Source organism: Cicer arietinum, chromosome 2, assembly GCF_000331145.2.
Source record: "Cicer arietinum cultivar CDC Frontier isolate Library 1 chromosome 2, Cicar.CDCFrontier_v2.0, whole genome shotgun sequence".
Classification (NCBI taxonomy): Eukaryota; Viridiplantae; Streptophyta; class Magnoliopsida; order Fabales; family Fabaceae; genus Cicer; species Cicer arietinum.
This window is the reverse complement of record NC_021161.2, coordinates 41,756,196-41,772,143: the sequence shown is the minus strand read 5'-3', so window position 1 is coordinate 41,772,143 and position 15,948 is coordinate 41,756,196. Positions and strand designations below refer to the sequence as shown.

General features: G+C 32.1%; 3 protein-coding genes across 4 annotated transcripts; all 3 read left to right on the top strand.

The window, feature by feature from the left end:
* Positions 1–783: 783 nt before the first annotated feature.
* On the top strand, positions 784–4,225 carry LOC101499221 (cytochrome b-c1 complex subunit 8-2, mitochondrial). Its single transcript, XM_012713008.3, has 2 exons — positions 784–1,135; positions 3,862–4,225. Exons 1-2 carry the CDS (start codon positions 966–968, stop codon positions 3,908–3,910), a joined length of 219 nt encoding a protein of 72 aa, XP_012568462.1. The 5' UTR covers positions 784–965; the 3' UTR covers positions 3,911–4,225.
* Positions 4,226–4,976: 751 nt separating this feature from the next.
* LOC101498895 (metal tolerance protein 4-like) lies at positions 4,977–8,785 on the top strand. The gene is made up of 7 exons (XM_004490679.4): positions 4,977–5,284; positions 5,443–5,612; positions 6,150–6,348; positions 6,928–7,106; positions 7,191–7,341; positions 7,757–7,887; positions 8,458–8,785. Exons 1-7 carry the CDS (start codon positions 5,101–5,103, stop codon positions 8,635–8,637), a joined length of 1,194 nt encoding a protein of 397 aa, XP_004490736.1. The 5' UTR covers positions 4,977–5,100; the 3' UTR covers positions 8,638–8,785.
* A 676-nt stretch (positions 8,786–9,461) lies between these two features.
* LOC101498339 (uncharacterized) lies at positions 9,462–15,920 on the top strand. Of its 2 annotated transcripts, XM_004490677.4 has the most exons (8): positions 9,462–9,601; positions 10,072–10,149; positions 10,724–10,789; positions 10,874–10,969; positions 11,327–11,400; positions 11,568–11,727; positions 11,935–12,141; positions 14,248–15,920. In XM_004490677.4, the coding sequence occupies exons 2-8, from the start codon at positions 10,078–10,080 to the stop codon at positions 15,676–15,678; spliced, it is 2,106 nt and encodes a 701-aa protein (XP_004490734.1). In that variant the 5' UTR covers positions 9,462–9,601; positions 10,072–10,077; the 3' UTR covers positions 15,679–15,920. The 2 variants fall into 2 exon arrangements, with proteins under 2 accessions (XP_004490734.1, XP_073221277.1); XM_073365176.1 differs by lacking the exon at positions 10,724–10,789.
* Positions 15,921–15,948: the final 28 nt, after the last annotated feature.

The following is a 15,948-nucleotide window of genomic DNA, read 5'->3' as shown; positions in this document are numbered from 1 at the left end:
ATACACATGTCCACATAAGACCAATTTTATCATAAAACATTTTAAAACTAATAATAATATCTTAGTATAATTACTATTTTTTATTTTATCAAAATTTAATTATTAGACATTTCAAAAATAAAAAATTTATTGGATTAATAATCAAATTCGTATAATCTTTATTTTTTAATTGATTTAATATTTGAAATAATATATTTTTTTAAAGATAATATTTTATTAGCTTTTGTTTTGAAAATATTAGAATATGAAACTTTTTATTATTAAATAGAAAAATATTATTTTTTTACTCGTAGAAGAAATAATAAATATTATAAAATTTTTATACATAAATGTCATTATAAATTTGAACTCAAAATATCATAATATCAATTTGCTAGTTAAACTAGAACATAAGACATTTAATTTTTTTTTATTAAGTAAAATATTAAAAATCCAAAACAACCATTAGTGTTTTTGAAACCTGAAATGATTGTTTTGAAAATTTGTCCTTAGACCAACCGTAATATTAAATATTTTTGATATGTCTGGACGGCATAAAACCTTTTACAGGAACAATATATGCAAAGTAGTCCATAAAATTATTTCACACGGCAACCTATCACATATCGACAAGACGACAACAATCAAAGTTTCCTTTTCAAATTTGAATCTCTTTAAACAAACATAACACAACTTCTTTAGTTTAAAATCTTTAAAAAAATACTCTCTAAATTATTTATATATCAAAATAATTTATTTTAATCTATTACACAGAGCTTATAGTAAGAAGAAATTGCGGTCCACACGGCGTCGTATTGGACTGGACTCGGGATAGAGCAAAACCAAATCCAGTCCAATAGAAAAGAGGAAATAATAAAAAAAAAGAGGTTAGGGCATTGCTTCCATTTCGCATTCGCAATTTTCATTCACGTTCTCGTTCTCGTTCTCGTTTCTCGTTGATTCATTCTTTAGCGTGGTTGGTGAAGATGGGGAAAAATATTATTCCGGTGAAATCTGTGGTGTATGCTCTATCTCCTTTCCAACAGAAAATCATGCCCGGTCTCTGGAAGGATTTGCCTACCAAAATTCATCACAAAGTCTCCGAAAATTGGATCAGCGCCATTCTCTTAGTTGCTCCCGTCGTCGGCACCTACTCGTAATTTACTCTCTCTCTTACTTATTTATTGCATCATATTATTATTATTGTTGTTGTTGTTGCTGTTGCAATCTAAATTCGATTTCGCGATTATGAATTGTTAGGATCTTAATTATCTCCTAGGGATTTAGCCAGATCTTGATTTAATCTTTTTATTTTTTTTAATTTATTATTGGAAACATGTGATTGTTAATTTTTTTCTGGATTGAGTTTGCCTGTCGCTTTTATTTATTTTTTGATTTTTGATATTCGGTTTGAATTGGTAGGAGAAAGGGGAAAATGCATTTGAATGAATACTGGATTGAAAATTATTGTAGGGAGTGGTTTCTCTGTGTTTGTTTTTGTCACTTCTTATCATTTTGATGCTGAATTGCTTGTTATGATTGTATGTTGTAGTCAACGTTTGTTGATTTCACATTAAATTGATCTGGTTAAAATTGAGTTTGAAGTGGAGCTGTTTATATTTCTAGTTTGTTGTTTTTTAACTTTAAAAGCATGTTTGAGGTAAAACTTGGTCTAACATTTTCTAACTAATGCTAAAGCTATCAGTTTTACTCTAACAAAGACTTGGAAGCGAAATTAATTATGATACAAAGTAATCAAACATACAAAAATCACGTTTGCACGGGGCATCAAGGCTTGAACCTAGTTTGGTATTCTTTTCAATGGATTTGAGTCCTCTTTGAGTGTTGACGGCAATTTTTCTTTTGCTTTGTTTTTTTATTCAAAACTTCAAATTAAAACCTCTTTGTCTTGAAGCTGTGAAGTAGCAAGTAGACTTCAATAATAACTCTTTGAGCAAGTCATCAGTGTCTCTTTTTTCTGTGTTTATTTGAACAAGCTCTGTGTTTGTGTTAATAAGAATGTAACAGGATGGTTTTCTAAATGGCCAATCATCAACATATCACTGATGCTTTATTTATGTTTTTTCTACTTGTTTCAGTGTTGTCATTTAATCTTGTTTGCATAAGTTTGTTTTGAAACCTTGGTTTTCTAAATGGCCAGTCATCAACATGTCACTGATGCTTTATTTATTTTTTTTCTACTTGTTTCAGTGTTGTCATTTAATCTTGTTTGCATTAGTTTTTTTGAAACCATGGTTGAAGCTAATGACGATTTTTGCCCAATGTTGAGCCTCCAACTGAGCACTCTATGCGGTTGTCTAGATCGAGATCCTATTTTAGTGATTGCAAAGGGAGAGTAAACTTCTGAAACGTGAGATTATGACACAAATCATAAAATGTTATGTGAAATATAAAATCATTAAATTAAAATAATATATCTATATATATGCATATAAGAAAGTCAGAACTCATTAAAAGATTTATTGTAACCATTGCCCATGCCAATATTCATGCAATGCAGAAGTGTGTGCATGCTCATTTTCACTATTCCATGTTTATTCAAATATAAAGCCACACTGGTATTTGTTTTTGTTAACCATGAAAGGAATCAAATAAAGATCACAAACGAAATTTAAATGAATATTTGTCTTGGTAATTATCTCCTTAAAGTCTGTTAACATTTGTCATTTCCATGAATCTCAAAGTGCATCTCGTGGTATAAAGGTTGATCCCTAAAGAGTCTCTTTTTCATAGAATTGCCCATCAAGTCTAGTAAATCAAATTGAAGTATCAGTGTCATGCCCCTTCCCTTATATTTAATAATGATTCATGTGTGATATACCTAGATATGTATTGTGGGAATATCTTCCAATTCTTTACTCTCGGTCAAAAGAAATTATTGACCAATACATTGCAATTCAATTCCAAAAACTGGCCTTAAAGTTCTTGTATAGCCTTCTTCTTCTTCTTTACAGTCTGAAAGAAATTGGAGCACATGCTCCTTCATTCAATCCCAAGTGCAGTGCTCTTTTTTTGGGAAACCTACCAAATTTCTTCGTAGCGACCGTCCCCCTTGTTCCTTTCTTTCCTGTGACAGATTCTTCTCAAGAAAGTTTCCCTTTTCTCTGTGCCAACATTCCCCTCTTCTCTGCAACCATTCGTCTCTTCCCTGTTCCTTCCATCTCATCGACCATTACTCTGCTCTTTTTTTCAATTTCTGTGCTAACAGTCCCCTATTATGGCAACATCTTAGTTCTTTTCATCTCCCCTGTTTTTTCTATTTCTGCTTTGGTGATTAGTATAAATGTGTTTAGTTTTGTGCATTAATCTAATTTTTTAGCCATCATGTGTATGGTTGAAAGTGCTTGTAATTTTTTTTTTAGACTTTGATGTAGGGGCTATACCACTACCCGCTACACTGCTATAGCGTTTTGGGAGTCAGCCGCTACGCTATCGGCTACTGACTATACAGAACCAGACCCAGTAGCCATGTTTTTATGTTAATATTAGGAATAGGGGAGATGAACATATGGTCAGCAACAACACCTGATGGTGAATAATAAGCAATTGTGTAGAGTCAACTCAAGACTTATTTTGTATCTGACTAAATGTTGACCTTTGTGGCATTTTAACATTGGTTGGATAAAATGTTTATTAGGGAAAAGGATATATTTTGACATGGACATGGGAAATGTATATTTTTATGCTTTTTTATTGTGTTCAGAAGTTTGATTTTTGGTAAATTGTGAAGACATTATATGCGTAGATGTGTCGGTTGATGTATCTTAGTGGTGTCTTATTGTTAACAAAAGTTGATATTCTCCTATTAGAGTCCTATTATGTATGTGGGCTCTGTTGCTGAAAATCTCACCATGAATGCAGGTATGCTATGCACTTCAAGGAACAAGAGAAGCTGCACCACAGGTACTGAGGTCATGTGGGAATGGATTGGATAATCTTCAAGTTTGTTGTCGTTAATCTTGTTTAGCCAGCCAATAATGTGACGTTGTTGAAACTAGCTTTTGCCCTTTGGTTGTGATATATGAGCTTTAGCCGTTTCAGCTATGATGGATTTTATTGATAGTTTTTGTCCTTTTTACTTATCTACATGTTACCAAAGATAATCAATGTCCTATCAATAATGTTATATTGAGTGCCAAAATGAATTGATATGTTAAACTCCAGAGTGGTATGTGATTTTATTTATTGTAACAATCACTATCAAATTACAACCATATTTTGGTCAGTTTTACTCTTGTAACTCTATTGATATTTAAGCCTAAGAAACATTAATTTTCTTGAAACATGCATAAATATGTTGGGATTTGTACCTCCGAATAATGTTGATATAGATGCGCAGTTTAAAAAATATGGAGGTATTTTAGTAGCGAGAGCGGGATTGAAAGTAACGCCTATATAGTTAATGGATTTAATCTTGGATTCGATGCCTGTAATGTCATTAGTGTCCAATCTTTTCAGCACGCGATAGTAAATGTGTTCAAATGTACTAGTTCAAGCAAGTTTTATGGGTTCAAAAAGTTTGGTTGTATAAACATGGATCACACGAGTTTGAAATAAATTTGAATAGAGGTTCAATCTGATAGAACAAACTAGTTTTCAAATAATTGTTCCATTGTCATTGTAATAAATTTGTATGCCAATTAAGGTTTCTTATAACTTGCTCCAACAATTATTGTTATTTTTAATTCTGATAGCAGTGCTGCATGCAATGCGGCAATTACCATGCTTGTTTGTTTTAGAATAGTATCTTAGTTTACTAAAAAAAAAGAATAAAACATTTCTTTTTTAAAATATATCTTATTTGTGTCTAGTTAGTTATCAGATTTTATATAAAAAAATACAACAATAATATTTGTTTACCAACAAATTTTCAGAAAAATATAGCTCAACGATTAATTCATATATATGAAAGAAAGTAAAGATATTTGATTATCTGTATATCCGTGTTTATTAAATATAACCTTTTTTTTTTATAATGTTTGGAAACTCTCATACGACTTCTATAAATTTGCAGTTTATCTTTTTGTTAATAAAGAACTAAATTGAGTAAAAATAATAAAGAACCAAATATTAGTTGAGGCCATACTATAGCAGTGATCAATGGAGGGAAATTCAAGATTGAGGCCATTATTGGGGAATAATAACCACGATCTGAACTCTTTTAATTCGCTTACAACAACTTTCTTATCAAAGTTGCCTGATAAGGTCCATTCTTTGATCCTCCAGACTGACTCTTCCTTTGACTTTGATCCTCATATCTCCACATCCACCCCCTTAAGCAAAGGTCACACTCTCTTTTTTTGTTGAAGTTGTATAGCTCATTCTTTTAACCATGTATTAAACATAATATTTTACTAGATTTATTTATATGTTGTGGTCATAAAGTTTGCATTAATATATAATTCTAAAACTATTTGAGGTAACATGTCTCAACATTTATAGGGGAGAAAGAATACTATGAAAGACAATTTGCTACTCTTAAATCATTTGAGGAAGTTGACTCGATAGTAACCTCGAACCCCATCGATGTAGACGACATAGAAAAACAGGCTCAACATGAACGAGCAATGAAGATTTCTAACTATGCAAATGCAGCTTTGTTGGCCTTAAAGGTGATATTCCATTACATGTTTATATTTATTTCTCAAGGAGTTTTTCTGACTAGGTAGAAGCATGTTTGAAGTATGGAAGTAACCAACTTCAGATTGATTCATCTCAAAGCTAGTGAAATTTCATATGAAGTATGTGTGTTTCATTCTACAGTTGCACAAATTGATTTTATAGTTTTTTTTTTTTCTTTTGAGAAAAACAAACATTTTAGTCATTAAAAATGAGTTTAAGGTAAATCGATATGTTCGGATTCATTCACATGAAAGTGAATTGAATAATAAATGTTAATGTAAAAATAACATTTGGAGACAAAAGTTGTAAGTCCTAACTATAAGTTAGAATCAGTTATAGTGACAAAATCCAAAACCTTCAAACATACTAAAATCAATATTAAGTCTTCCAAACTTCTTTTGCCTCTCCAAGAAGTGAATCCAAACATGCATGCAATTCTGTCAATAATCGATTACTTTAATTTGAATATATTTCAGCATAAGCTTCCATAACTTTTGTAGTTAACAATATGCATATACATATTCTAGATTTATGTGACAATTAGGACTGGATCTATGGCTATTGCTGCTTCAACATTGGATTCTTTACTTGATTTCATGGCTGGTGGCATACTTTGGTTCACTCACCTTTCAATGAAGAACATAAATAAGTACAAATACCCTATTGGAAAGTTGAGAATGCAACCAGTGGGAATTATTATCTTTGCAGCTGTCATGGCAACACTTGGTGTGTCAAAATTACTTCATCTATTACTTTCATTCAAATTGTTCAATTTTTTTTATTTAATGTCATTATGCCTTGGAAGTGCATGTAACAAAAAGATGTATCATTTAAATAATGTTTTGATTAATACTTTATTTTATCTTCTCCCTTTGACCGTGTCAAATAGAGATAACAACAGTGAACTAGTTATGCAACATTTTATCATTTTTGTAAATTTGAAAATTCAGTTTGGAAATTTGTGTCCTAGAGGTGACACTATTCAACATTTTATCATACTAAAATCTGAGTACTTGAACTTTTTTAAAGATTGATTTGTTAGTACTTGAACCTTATATGGAAATTTGAACATACATGTAAATGTTCTCTGAATCTTGTTGTAAGTACTAATTTTAAAATTGCTCATAATGGTTTTTTGCAGTTATCACAAACTTGTTATCTTAGATTATCTCTTAAGTGAGTCATTTCAAATAGCTTTTGAGTTTAGTCCAACCACTAATTTTATCAAACATTTCAAATTCCATTTGTCAGCTTATCCTCTATCGGCTATCAACTAGCTTATAAATCTTAACCATTTTACTACAGGCTTTCAGGTACTAATGACTGCTGTAGAACAGCTAATAGAAAACAATCCTTCTGAGAAGATGTCTTATGAACAACTAGTTTGGTTATATTCTATTATGATATTTGCAACAGTGGTTAAGCTTGCACTATGGCTTTACTGTAAAAACTCAGGAAACAAGATTGTGCTTGCCTATGTAGATGTATGATGGCCTAATCTTTGTATAAATTGATTCAAAATAATTTGTGCTTCCATCACTCACAAATATACTAATTATTATTTGCAGGATCACCACTTTGATGTTGTGACAAATGTGGTTGGATTAGTTGCAGCTCTTCTTGGTGATAAATTTTACTGGTGGATTGATCCTGTTGGTGCTATTTTACTTGCAATTTACACTATTTTAAATTGGTCTGGTAGTGTTATGAAAAATGCAGGTAAAATTCTTTTAGATTAAAATATACTTTTACTCGTTACAATTAAACAGATTTTTTTGCTTTCAGTCCTTTCAAAAATTGTTTTTATTTAGTCCTCTTAAATATACTATTTTTTTATTTTTGGACTTTGTTGTCTTGTTTTAGTTAATGCCAAATTTGTATACTTTAGAATTGATTCATGTAATATATGCGTAATATCAATTTTAGTCTTTATGTAGTTCATATTGGAATGACTAAAATCAAATGTTCTACGTATTACTAAAATATTTTAGAGACTAAAATAAACAACACAAGAAAACAATATATTTGTAAGGATTAAAAAAAATATGAAAGAAGGTGAAAAAATAAAATAAAAAGCATTATATGTAAACAATGTGGTGTTATATATGTTGATTCTAGATACTTTCTCATGCAGTTTCACTAGTAGGACAATCTGCACCTTCTGAAGTTCTGCAGAAGTTGACATATCTTGTTATAATGCATTCTCAAATTAAGCGCATTGATACTGTTCGCGCTTACTCATTTGGAGTTCTATACTTTGTGGAGGTATGCATCCAAAATTAATTTCTAGAACAACTAATTATAGAGAGTTTAATTTCCTTAAACTAAAAAGTTTTATACTCTCTATGCATCGCAAGATTCACAACCATCCATTTGTGTGATTTTTAAAGTAATTATAATTAAAGTCAAATATTTTTAATGATTTAACTTTATATGATTTATTGACGATGTAAAAACACGTCACTCTTAAGAAACAGTGCTAGAGCATCAAAGTTCAAGTTTGAGCAGCGACGTGACATTGTATCATATATTTTGAAAAAAACAATCTTCTAATGAATTTAATTCTCAATATCTATATCTCAAAATTTGGGTTGGATCTAATTCAATCCAATAAAATCAACTTGTCAAGTGAGTCCATATCTCATATAATATAGGACTTTTAACCCTCATGTCCATAATTAAACATCTAAAACATGACTTAAGTGGCCGCTCACGACTCACCAGATCTTAAATAGACTCTGATAAATTAGTTTTTTTTTTAAGAATATTTCAACATAGTTAAATCAGTTTCTCTTAAAATTTTGAATGCTAATTTTGGTTCAATCGAGAAAACAGGTTGACATTGAACTGCCAGAGGATTTGCCTTTAAAAGAAGCACATATGATTGGAGAAAGTCTACAAATAAAGCTTGAGAAACTTCCAGAAGTTGAGAGAGCATTTGTTCATCTAGACTTTGAATGTGAGCACAAACCAGAACACTCGGTTCTTAGTAAACTACCAGATACTCAGCCTTAAGTAACAATATTGATTTGAGTTTCAATTGTATGTATCACAAGTGTGAATTTATCTACCTTAGCCTTCATGTATAGTTTGTTAAAAAAAAAAAAGAAGAATCCTATATGAAGTATTATTATGTTAGTCTATCAAATCACTTTTTATTCTACATTTAAATGTTACAGCACCACATAACACTATTGACCAATTACGATGGATGCATATATATCATAACAATTTTAATTAATTCAGATTCAATTTTAGAGTAGAGATCATTTTCATTTCTGAAAAAGAAAATGTTTAATTTATTTCCCATGTTATAAAAATATATCTACAAAACTATAGTAATAGAAGAAACGCAGAGTAAAAAATAAAAAATTAATATGAAAATTAATTTTGAAAAATAAAGAGTGAAAGGATATTTTTAGGAATTAGCTTTTTTTTTTTTAAAAATTTGTTTTAGAAGATCTAAATAGAAAAAATAAATAAATTTACTACCTTTTAGGGTTTTAGTGATAGAATAGAATCGAACGGTAGGAAAACATTTGAAAATAAAATTGCCCCCTTCGAAACATTTTAGGTTCTTCAGTGTCTACCAACAAACACCATCGCGACTTCTTTTCTTCTTCTTCTTCCTCTTCCTTTATTATAGGTAATTATCATATTTATTGTAACCCTTTTTTCTTCTTTTCTTAAATTAAATCTTTTCAGCTCGATCTCTTCCACTTTAATTAATTAATTCATTAATTAACTTTCATCAAAAATCATTCACCATTTCTCAATCAATCAAGTTATTATTATTCGAAACTCTTACTATGGTTACTCTATTTTTTAATAGGGTTTTAGTGATAGAATAGAATCGAACGGTAGGAAAACATTTGAAAATAAAATTGCCCCCTTCGAAACATTTTAGGTTCTTCAGTGTCTACCAACAAACACCATCGCGACTTCTTTTCTTCTTCTTCTTCCTCTTCCTTTATTATAGGTAATTATCATATTTATTGTAACCCTTTTTTCTTCTTTTCTTAAATTAAATCTTTTCAGCTCGATCTCTTCCACTTTAATTAATTAATTCATTAATTAACTTTCATCAAAAATCATTCACCATTTCTCAATCAATCAAGTTATTATTATTCGAAACTCTTACTATGGTTACTCTATTTTTTAAAAGAAAAAAATAAAAAACCTTTTTTTTTTTTTTTTTTTTTTTACTAAAAAAATGGAAAAGCTAAAAAGCATTCATTTTTCGTCTTTTAAGACTCTCTGCTATGAAAAAGCATTTAACTTTTTAAGTTTCTATTGGAAAATAGTTAGTGGGGTTTTGCCATTTTTATGAATAGTTATAATTTTTGCGTGTGTTGAACCGTTGTGTGTTTCTTCAAGTATGAATATATAGTGAACTTAAAGGTCAAATCAGAAAGTAGTTGAAATTTAATGTATTCTATGCATAAGCAGAAGAAGATGGCAAAGGGTTGCAATAACTATGAGGAGGCTAGAAAACTAAGACTTGAAGAAAACAAGAAGAGGTTTGAGGTAATCTTGATCACCATTGTTTGCCTTAATGATGACTTAAAACTTTGTGAGTGGTCTATATACATGTACTCCCTATGGAATGAAATTTAAGCAACGAGTATTTGAAAAATTGATGCATGTCTGAATTTTAGCAAGATATATTGACTTTTCAAATATCTTTTTACTTATATTTCATTCCAGAGAGGACAGTACATGCATGTGTACAATACTTAAAACTTTCATGTTGCTTGAAAAATCAAGGTTTTAAATTGTCATTGCATTGCGATTCTTGATATTGCAAAAAATAGCTGTCAAATGCGGCTGATACAGCCTCAATTGCAGTTTTAGTCGTAGAGACATCAAAAACCTTGATGTTGTGGTCTGAATTGCTGCTGCAAACTTTTTTTTTAAACCTTGATTGAAATGCTTAACTTTTCTGTCATGAATATTAAAAATAATCAAGACAATGAGGTTTGTACCTATAGATTTATGCAAACTAACTGTGTCCTTCACCACTAACACAGTTTTAGGGGTTTATATTCTGATATGTTTTGATGATTGTTTATTTTACATGCTTTCACTTTTTGTTCTCTAGGATTTAGGGATTTCAAAGATTTCAAAAAAGTTGACTAAAATCAAAAGTCCTGCAAAGAAGTCCCCGGTAAACTTGCTTTTTTATTTGGTTTTATGCTCGGTCAAGTACCATTATTTGGTTTTGTTTAAGTTTTCATCTTTCTCTGTGCAGAGTCGTTTTCTCAAACCAAATTCAAAGACTAACGGTGTAGTGGAACCTAGGCGATCTTCTCGTGCAAGAAACTCAGTTTCTTCGTACCGTGAAGAGGTAAGCGATTTTGTCTTGCAAAGTTCAAACTACCATAATGCAATGAGTTGAACGAAAGTGTGTGACTCAACATACAGTAATGAATTAACTTGGGTTGGATAATGGAAAATCTAAAGCTTTTCTTATACCAAGAATATCTAATCTATACCTCGATTAGGAATCCGTGTTTGAATTTGTTTCTTCCCTAAGAAAAAGTTTTACAATTAAGAACTCAAGTTTGGAACCCTAGTGTTGTGTGATTCTTCTTGTCTTCAAAAAATAACTGATTATTGTCTTTGAATATTCACCATTCATTTCCGACATTCTAGTCTAGCAGAGATGTCTACTTGACCATGTATATATTTCATTTTGTTACAGTTTAGCATGGACCTTCCACATAGGAGTTCATATATACGGAAGAGGTCAAGGTCGAGTTCATCATCATGGGAAAGGTGGTTAATTAATTACTCGGTGGTTTATCTATATTGCTAATTAAAATATTAATAACATGGTTATGAGGTGCCAACCTAGTTGAGATTTCATTTATGTCACGTGATGTTTTTGCACTCTAATTTTTACTTTAAAAATAAAATTAATAACATGGTTATGGGACTCTTAGTTACATTGCAAGGCCACTAGAAGAAATCAAAGAAGCTACAAGAGAAGAAAGAATACGTGCTTTGGAGGCTGCAGAGAAACTCCAAAACAATTTGCAGTCTTCGAATCCATCATTTGTCAAATCAATGGTCCGGTCTCATGTTTATAGCTGTTTTTGGTTGGTAGGTTTCAGTTCAGAATATCTTTCTATATGGCCTACACATTCTTATCCATGTCCATTCTTAATGGCGCCATGGCGTGGTGGAGTTTTTGACAACCTCCGAATCCAATTTGTGAAGAGATGCCTGCCATGGTGCCGCCATCGATAACACTGAATCTACACATGATGTACTTGCTAATACATTGTCTTATTGTCTTTATTCTGCCAGGGTCTTCCTAGTAGATTTTGTGAGGAACATCTTCCAAAAACGGTGTATAACATGGTTTTAGAGGATGAAGATGGCTCGGAAACTGATGCTGTTTACATTGGCAATAGAAGTGGGCTCAGTGGTGGCTGGAGAGGATTTGCATTGCATCATAAGTTGGATGATGGTGATGCACTTGTTTTTGAATTGGTTGAACCAGCAAGATTTAAGGTAATTTGTGCTTTCAGTTCTCATGCAACTCTCTTTTAACTTGTAAGGTTGTTATATTTGCCTAATCATCATAGATTGAACAATAACTAAAACCACCTTGATTAAAATGTTAGCTGATCAAAATAATTAACTTATTGACTTTTGTTGTTGTCCATGATTTTTTTGGGAAAATCAAGGTGAGCATAAATTTGAGTTTGGAGAGAAAGAGGAATACTTTCAAATGGACTACCACTAGTGAACTTAGACTTACATAATTCTTAAATTATTTGTAACACTCACTTTTGATTTTAAGATTCTTCTTGAGTTCAAGGTTTTTGTTGTTGTTGCAATATTGTAAAATCTTCAAATTTGAAAGGTTTTATGAATATATCTTTTGACTATTAAGATCTCACATTAACTAGAGATATGACCAAGGCTTAGGCAATCCTTACCTCTTGAGATAGCTTTTGAGGTCCAAATCTAATATTTAATATAGTATCAGAGCTAGTTGGAGATCCCAGAATGACCTGTGAATAGTGATTAGCCAAAATAATGGTTATTAATGAGGGGAAACCTTTACACCATGAGCTAGCTTTTGGGGTTGAGTTAGACCTTCTTAAATTCTATGGTATTAGAGTATATGCTTGATTTGTTGTTGAGCTACCAATTATCAGGCCATGTACAAACTTGCAAGCTTCATGCTCCAAATGTTTGGTCCTGAGAGTGTGTTGGGGATCCTAGAATGACTAATGATATGGCCAAAATAGTTGTTATAAGTGGGGGAAGTGCTCATCCTGTGAGCTTGCTTTTGCAGTTAGCTTTTAGGGTTGAGCTACATCCAAACTCTAAGAATATCTACGACACATTTAAGCCTTTAAGAACTGCAGCACAACTTCTCTACATCGAAATGATTCATATTATCTATATGCTTGCCATGATCATGACATCCATTTGAAACAAAAGCCTTTATATGCTAGGTGGATCCAACATCGATTCAATGTCCTATCATAATTCAAAAACCATGCATGACGCAAACCATTTAAGCTTACTTGAATAAGAATATTTCTCTCTTACAAGTAGCAAGGATTGTACAAGTATTTATGTACACGAGAAGAATAATCTAAATAGGACTGTGATCCTACCAAATTAAATCTGATTATAGTAAAAAACAATACCTCAACAAATTCAAATCATTGTTGATGGTTTAACTTTAACAATTATTCTAATCCTTGTGTAATATTTGTCCAAGTTAATTTTAGTTCGTATAAGATGTGAACTATATACTGACTAATTCGAACAAAAAAAAATATTACAAGGATTAAAATGGTTGGAATTTGAGTGAGTCGTTAGTTTAACATTGACTAAGAATGAGCTACATTCAACGTATATAAGAGAGGTGACTTATATACTTAATACCTTAAGGTCTTGGATGGAAAAATAGCATCAAGGTCTCTTGGTGATCTAGGTCTTTAGCCCTTTATCGCTCTCGGTGCTCCTCAGATTCCCCTCTAAGTGGTATTAAAACCCTGGTCCAGCTTGGTGGGGTAGTGGGCCTAAGGTCCGAGTATAATGCTTTCTTATATCGTCTTCCTGGCGATGGTGTTGGGTGGCGTGTTCAATTGGTTGGTAATTGCAGTACCGGTATAGTGATGTGAGAGTCTCACTTGAAAGAGAATTGTTGGAATTCAAGTGATTGGTTAGTCACACATCAGCTAAAGAATGGGTTAAATGAATGATAGACAAGAGAGGTGACTCATATACTCAATGTCTTAAGGTTTTTGGTGGAGGTGTGATGTCAAAATCTCTTGGTGGCTTGGTCTTTAGCCTCGTGTTGCTCCCTAGACTCCCCAATAAAAACAAAACATCTAGGACCAAAAAATTTTCCTATGTTAAAAACAACTAAATAATTTTACAAGAATGCAAATATAAAACTAATATATTTGCAGGTTGGACTGATTAGTCCAACACATACATAAAATATTGATTTCTGATTTGAGAATATAATAAACATTTCTAATCAATCTACGTGAACACCATTTCGTTGGTTCTCTGTCATTGGATTTCTCAAAGCATGTTTCAGGCTTTATATAGCAAAAAATAATGATCCTGTCAATGATATAACTGCAGATTTATATTGTTAGAGCATTTCCAAAATCAGATGAAGAAGAAGAAAATGATACATTGGTGGAGGAAGAAAATGTGCATAAATCCAAAGCAACAAAAGAATCTAAGGGCTCCGGTAATCGCCAATCAGAATCAAAGAAGACCAAAAGGCAAAAACAGGCCATTGTATGTGAAACTAAGGAATCCGAGAGTTCTAAAGAAAGTATGCCAGAAAGTAGCATCAACAAAGATTCCAAACTGAAGAGGGTAAATCCGAAAAGAAGAACTAAATCTTTTCAGAAAAACGTGCAAAAGAAATCTAAACTACCTACCACTCCTGACTCCGAGTCCAAAGAGGAAGCAAAAGTTGAAACACTGAAACTAGAGACAACTATAAGGAAAACTAGGTCTTCTCAGAAGAAAATGCAAAAGATATCTGAAGTACCTACAACTCCAGACTCTGAGCCAAAAGAGGAAGCAAAAATTGAATCACTGAAACCAAAGGCAGCTATAGCGAAAACTAGATCTTCACAGAGAAAAATGGAAAAGATGTCTGAAGTACCTACAACTCCGGACTCCCAGCCAAAAGAGGAAGCAAAAATTGAATCACTGAAACCAAAGGCAGCTATAGCGAAAACTAGATCTTCACAGAGAAAAAGGCAAAAGATATCTGAAGTACCTACAACTCCGGACAACGAGCCAAAAGAGGAAGCAAAAATTGAATCACTGAAACCAAAGGCAGCTATAGCGAAAACTAGATCTTCACAGAGAAAAATGCAAAAGATATCTGAAGTACCTACAACTTCGGACTCCAAGCCAAAAGAGGAAGCAAAAATTGAAACTCTGAAACCAAAGGCAGCTATAGCGAAAACTAGATCTTCACAGAGAAAAAGGCAAAAGATATCTGAAGTACCTACAACTCCGGACAACGAGCCAAAAGAGGAAGCAAAAATTGAATCACTGAAACCAAAGGCAGCTATAGCGAAAACTAGATCTTCACAGAGAAAAAGGCAAAAGATATCTGAAGTACCTACAACTCCGGACAACGAGCCAAAAGAGGAAGCAAAAATTGAAACACCGAAACCGAATGCAGCTATAGCGAAAACTAGATCTTCACAAAGAAAAATGCAAAAGACATCTGAAGTACCTACTACTTCAAAAGGTGAAGCACTAGTTGAAACTATGAAACCAAAGGCAGCTACAAAGTTGTCAAAGAAGAAAAAGAAGTCAGAAGAAGGTAATGCATGTGAAATTGGCGACTCGGGCAATACCAAGCAACTTTTGGAAGATAATGTTGTTAAAATAATTGAAGTTAACCCGAGTGAGAAGAAAGAAGTTATTGAGGATGCTGATATTGAATTGAAGAAAGTCGAGCGAGATGAAAAAGCGAGCAAATGTGATTCGCAAAAACCTCGAAAAAAACCAACTCAGAGGTTTTTCAGAAAGAGAGCATAGTCATGAAAGTCATTTGTGATTGAAAAGTTGTATGAAATGTTGTAGAAAGAAGCCAATCTTTTATGTTTTAGATTTAAGGACTATTGCACTTTCATGTGTTGGTGGACTGGATGTGTTAGTTGTAGAACATAAGTATTGTTTAAGCTTCTAAGTGCTCTTTGATTTTTATCAATGTATGTTTGAGTGCTGGAATGGATTTGAATTTCATGCAATAAATGTATTTGTTGATTTTGACTGTCCAATCTCAAATCAATCGTGAATCGTGAATAT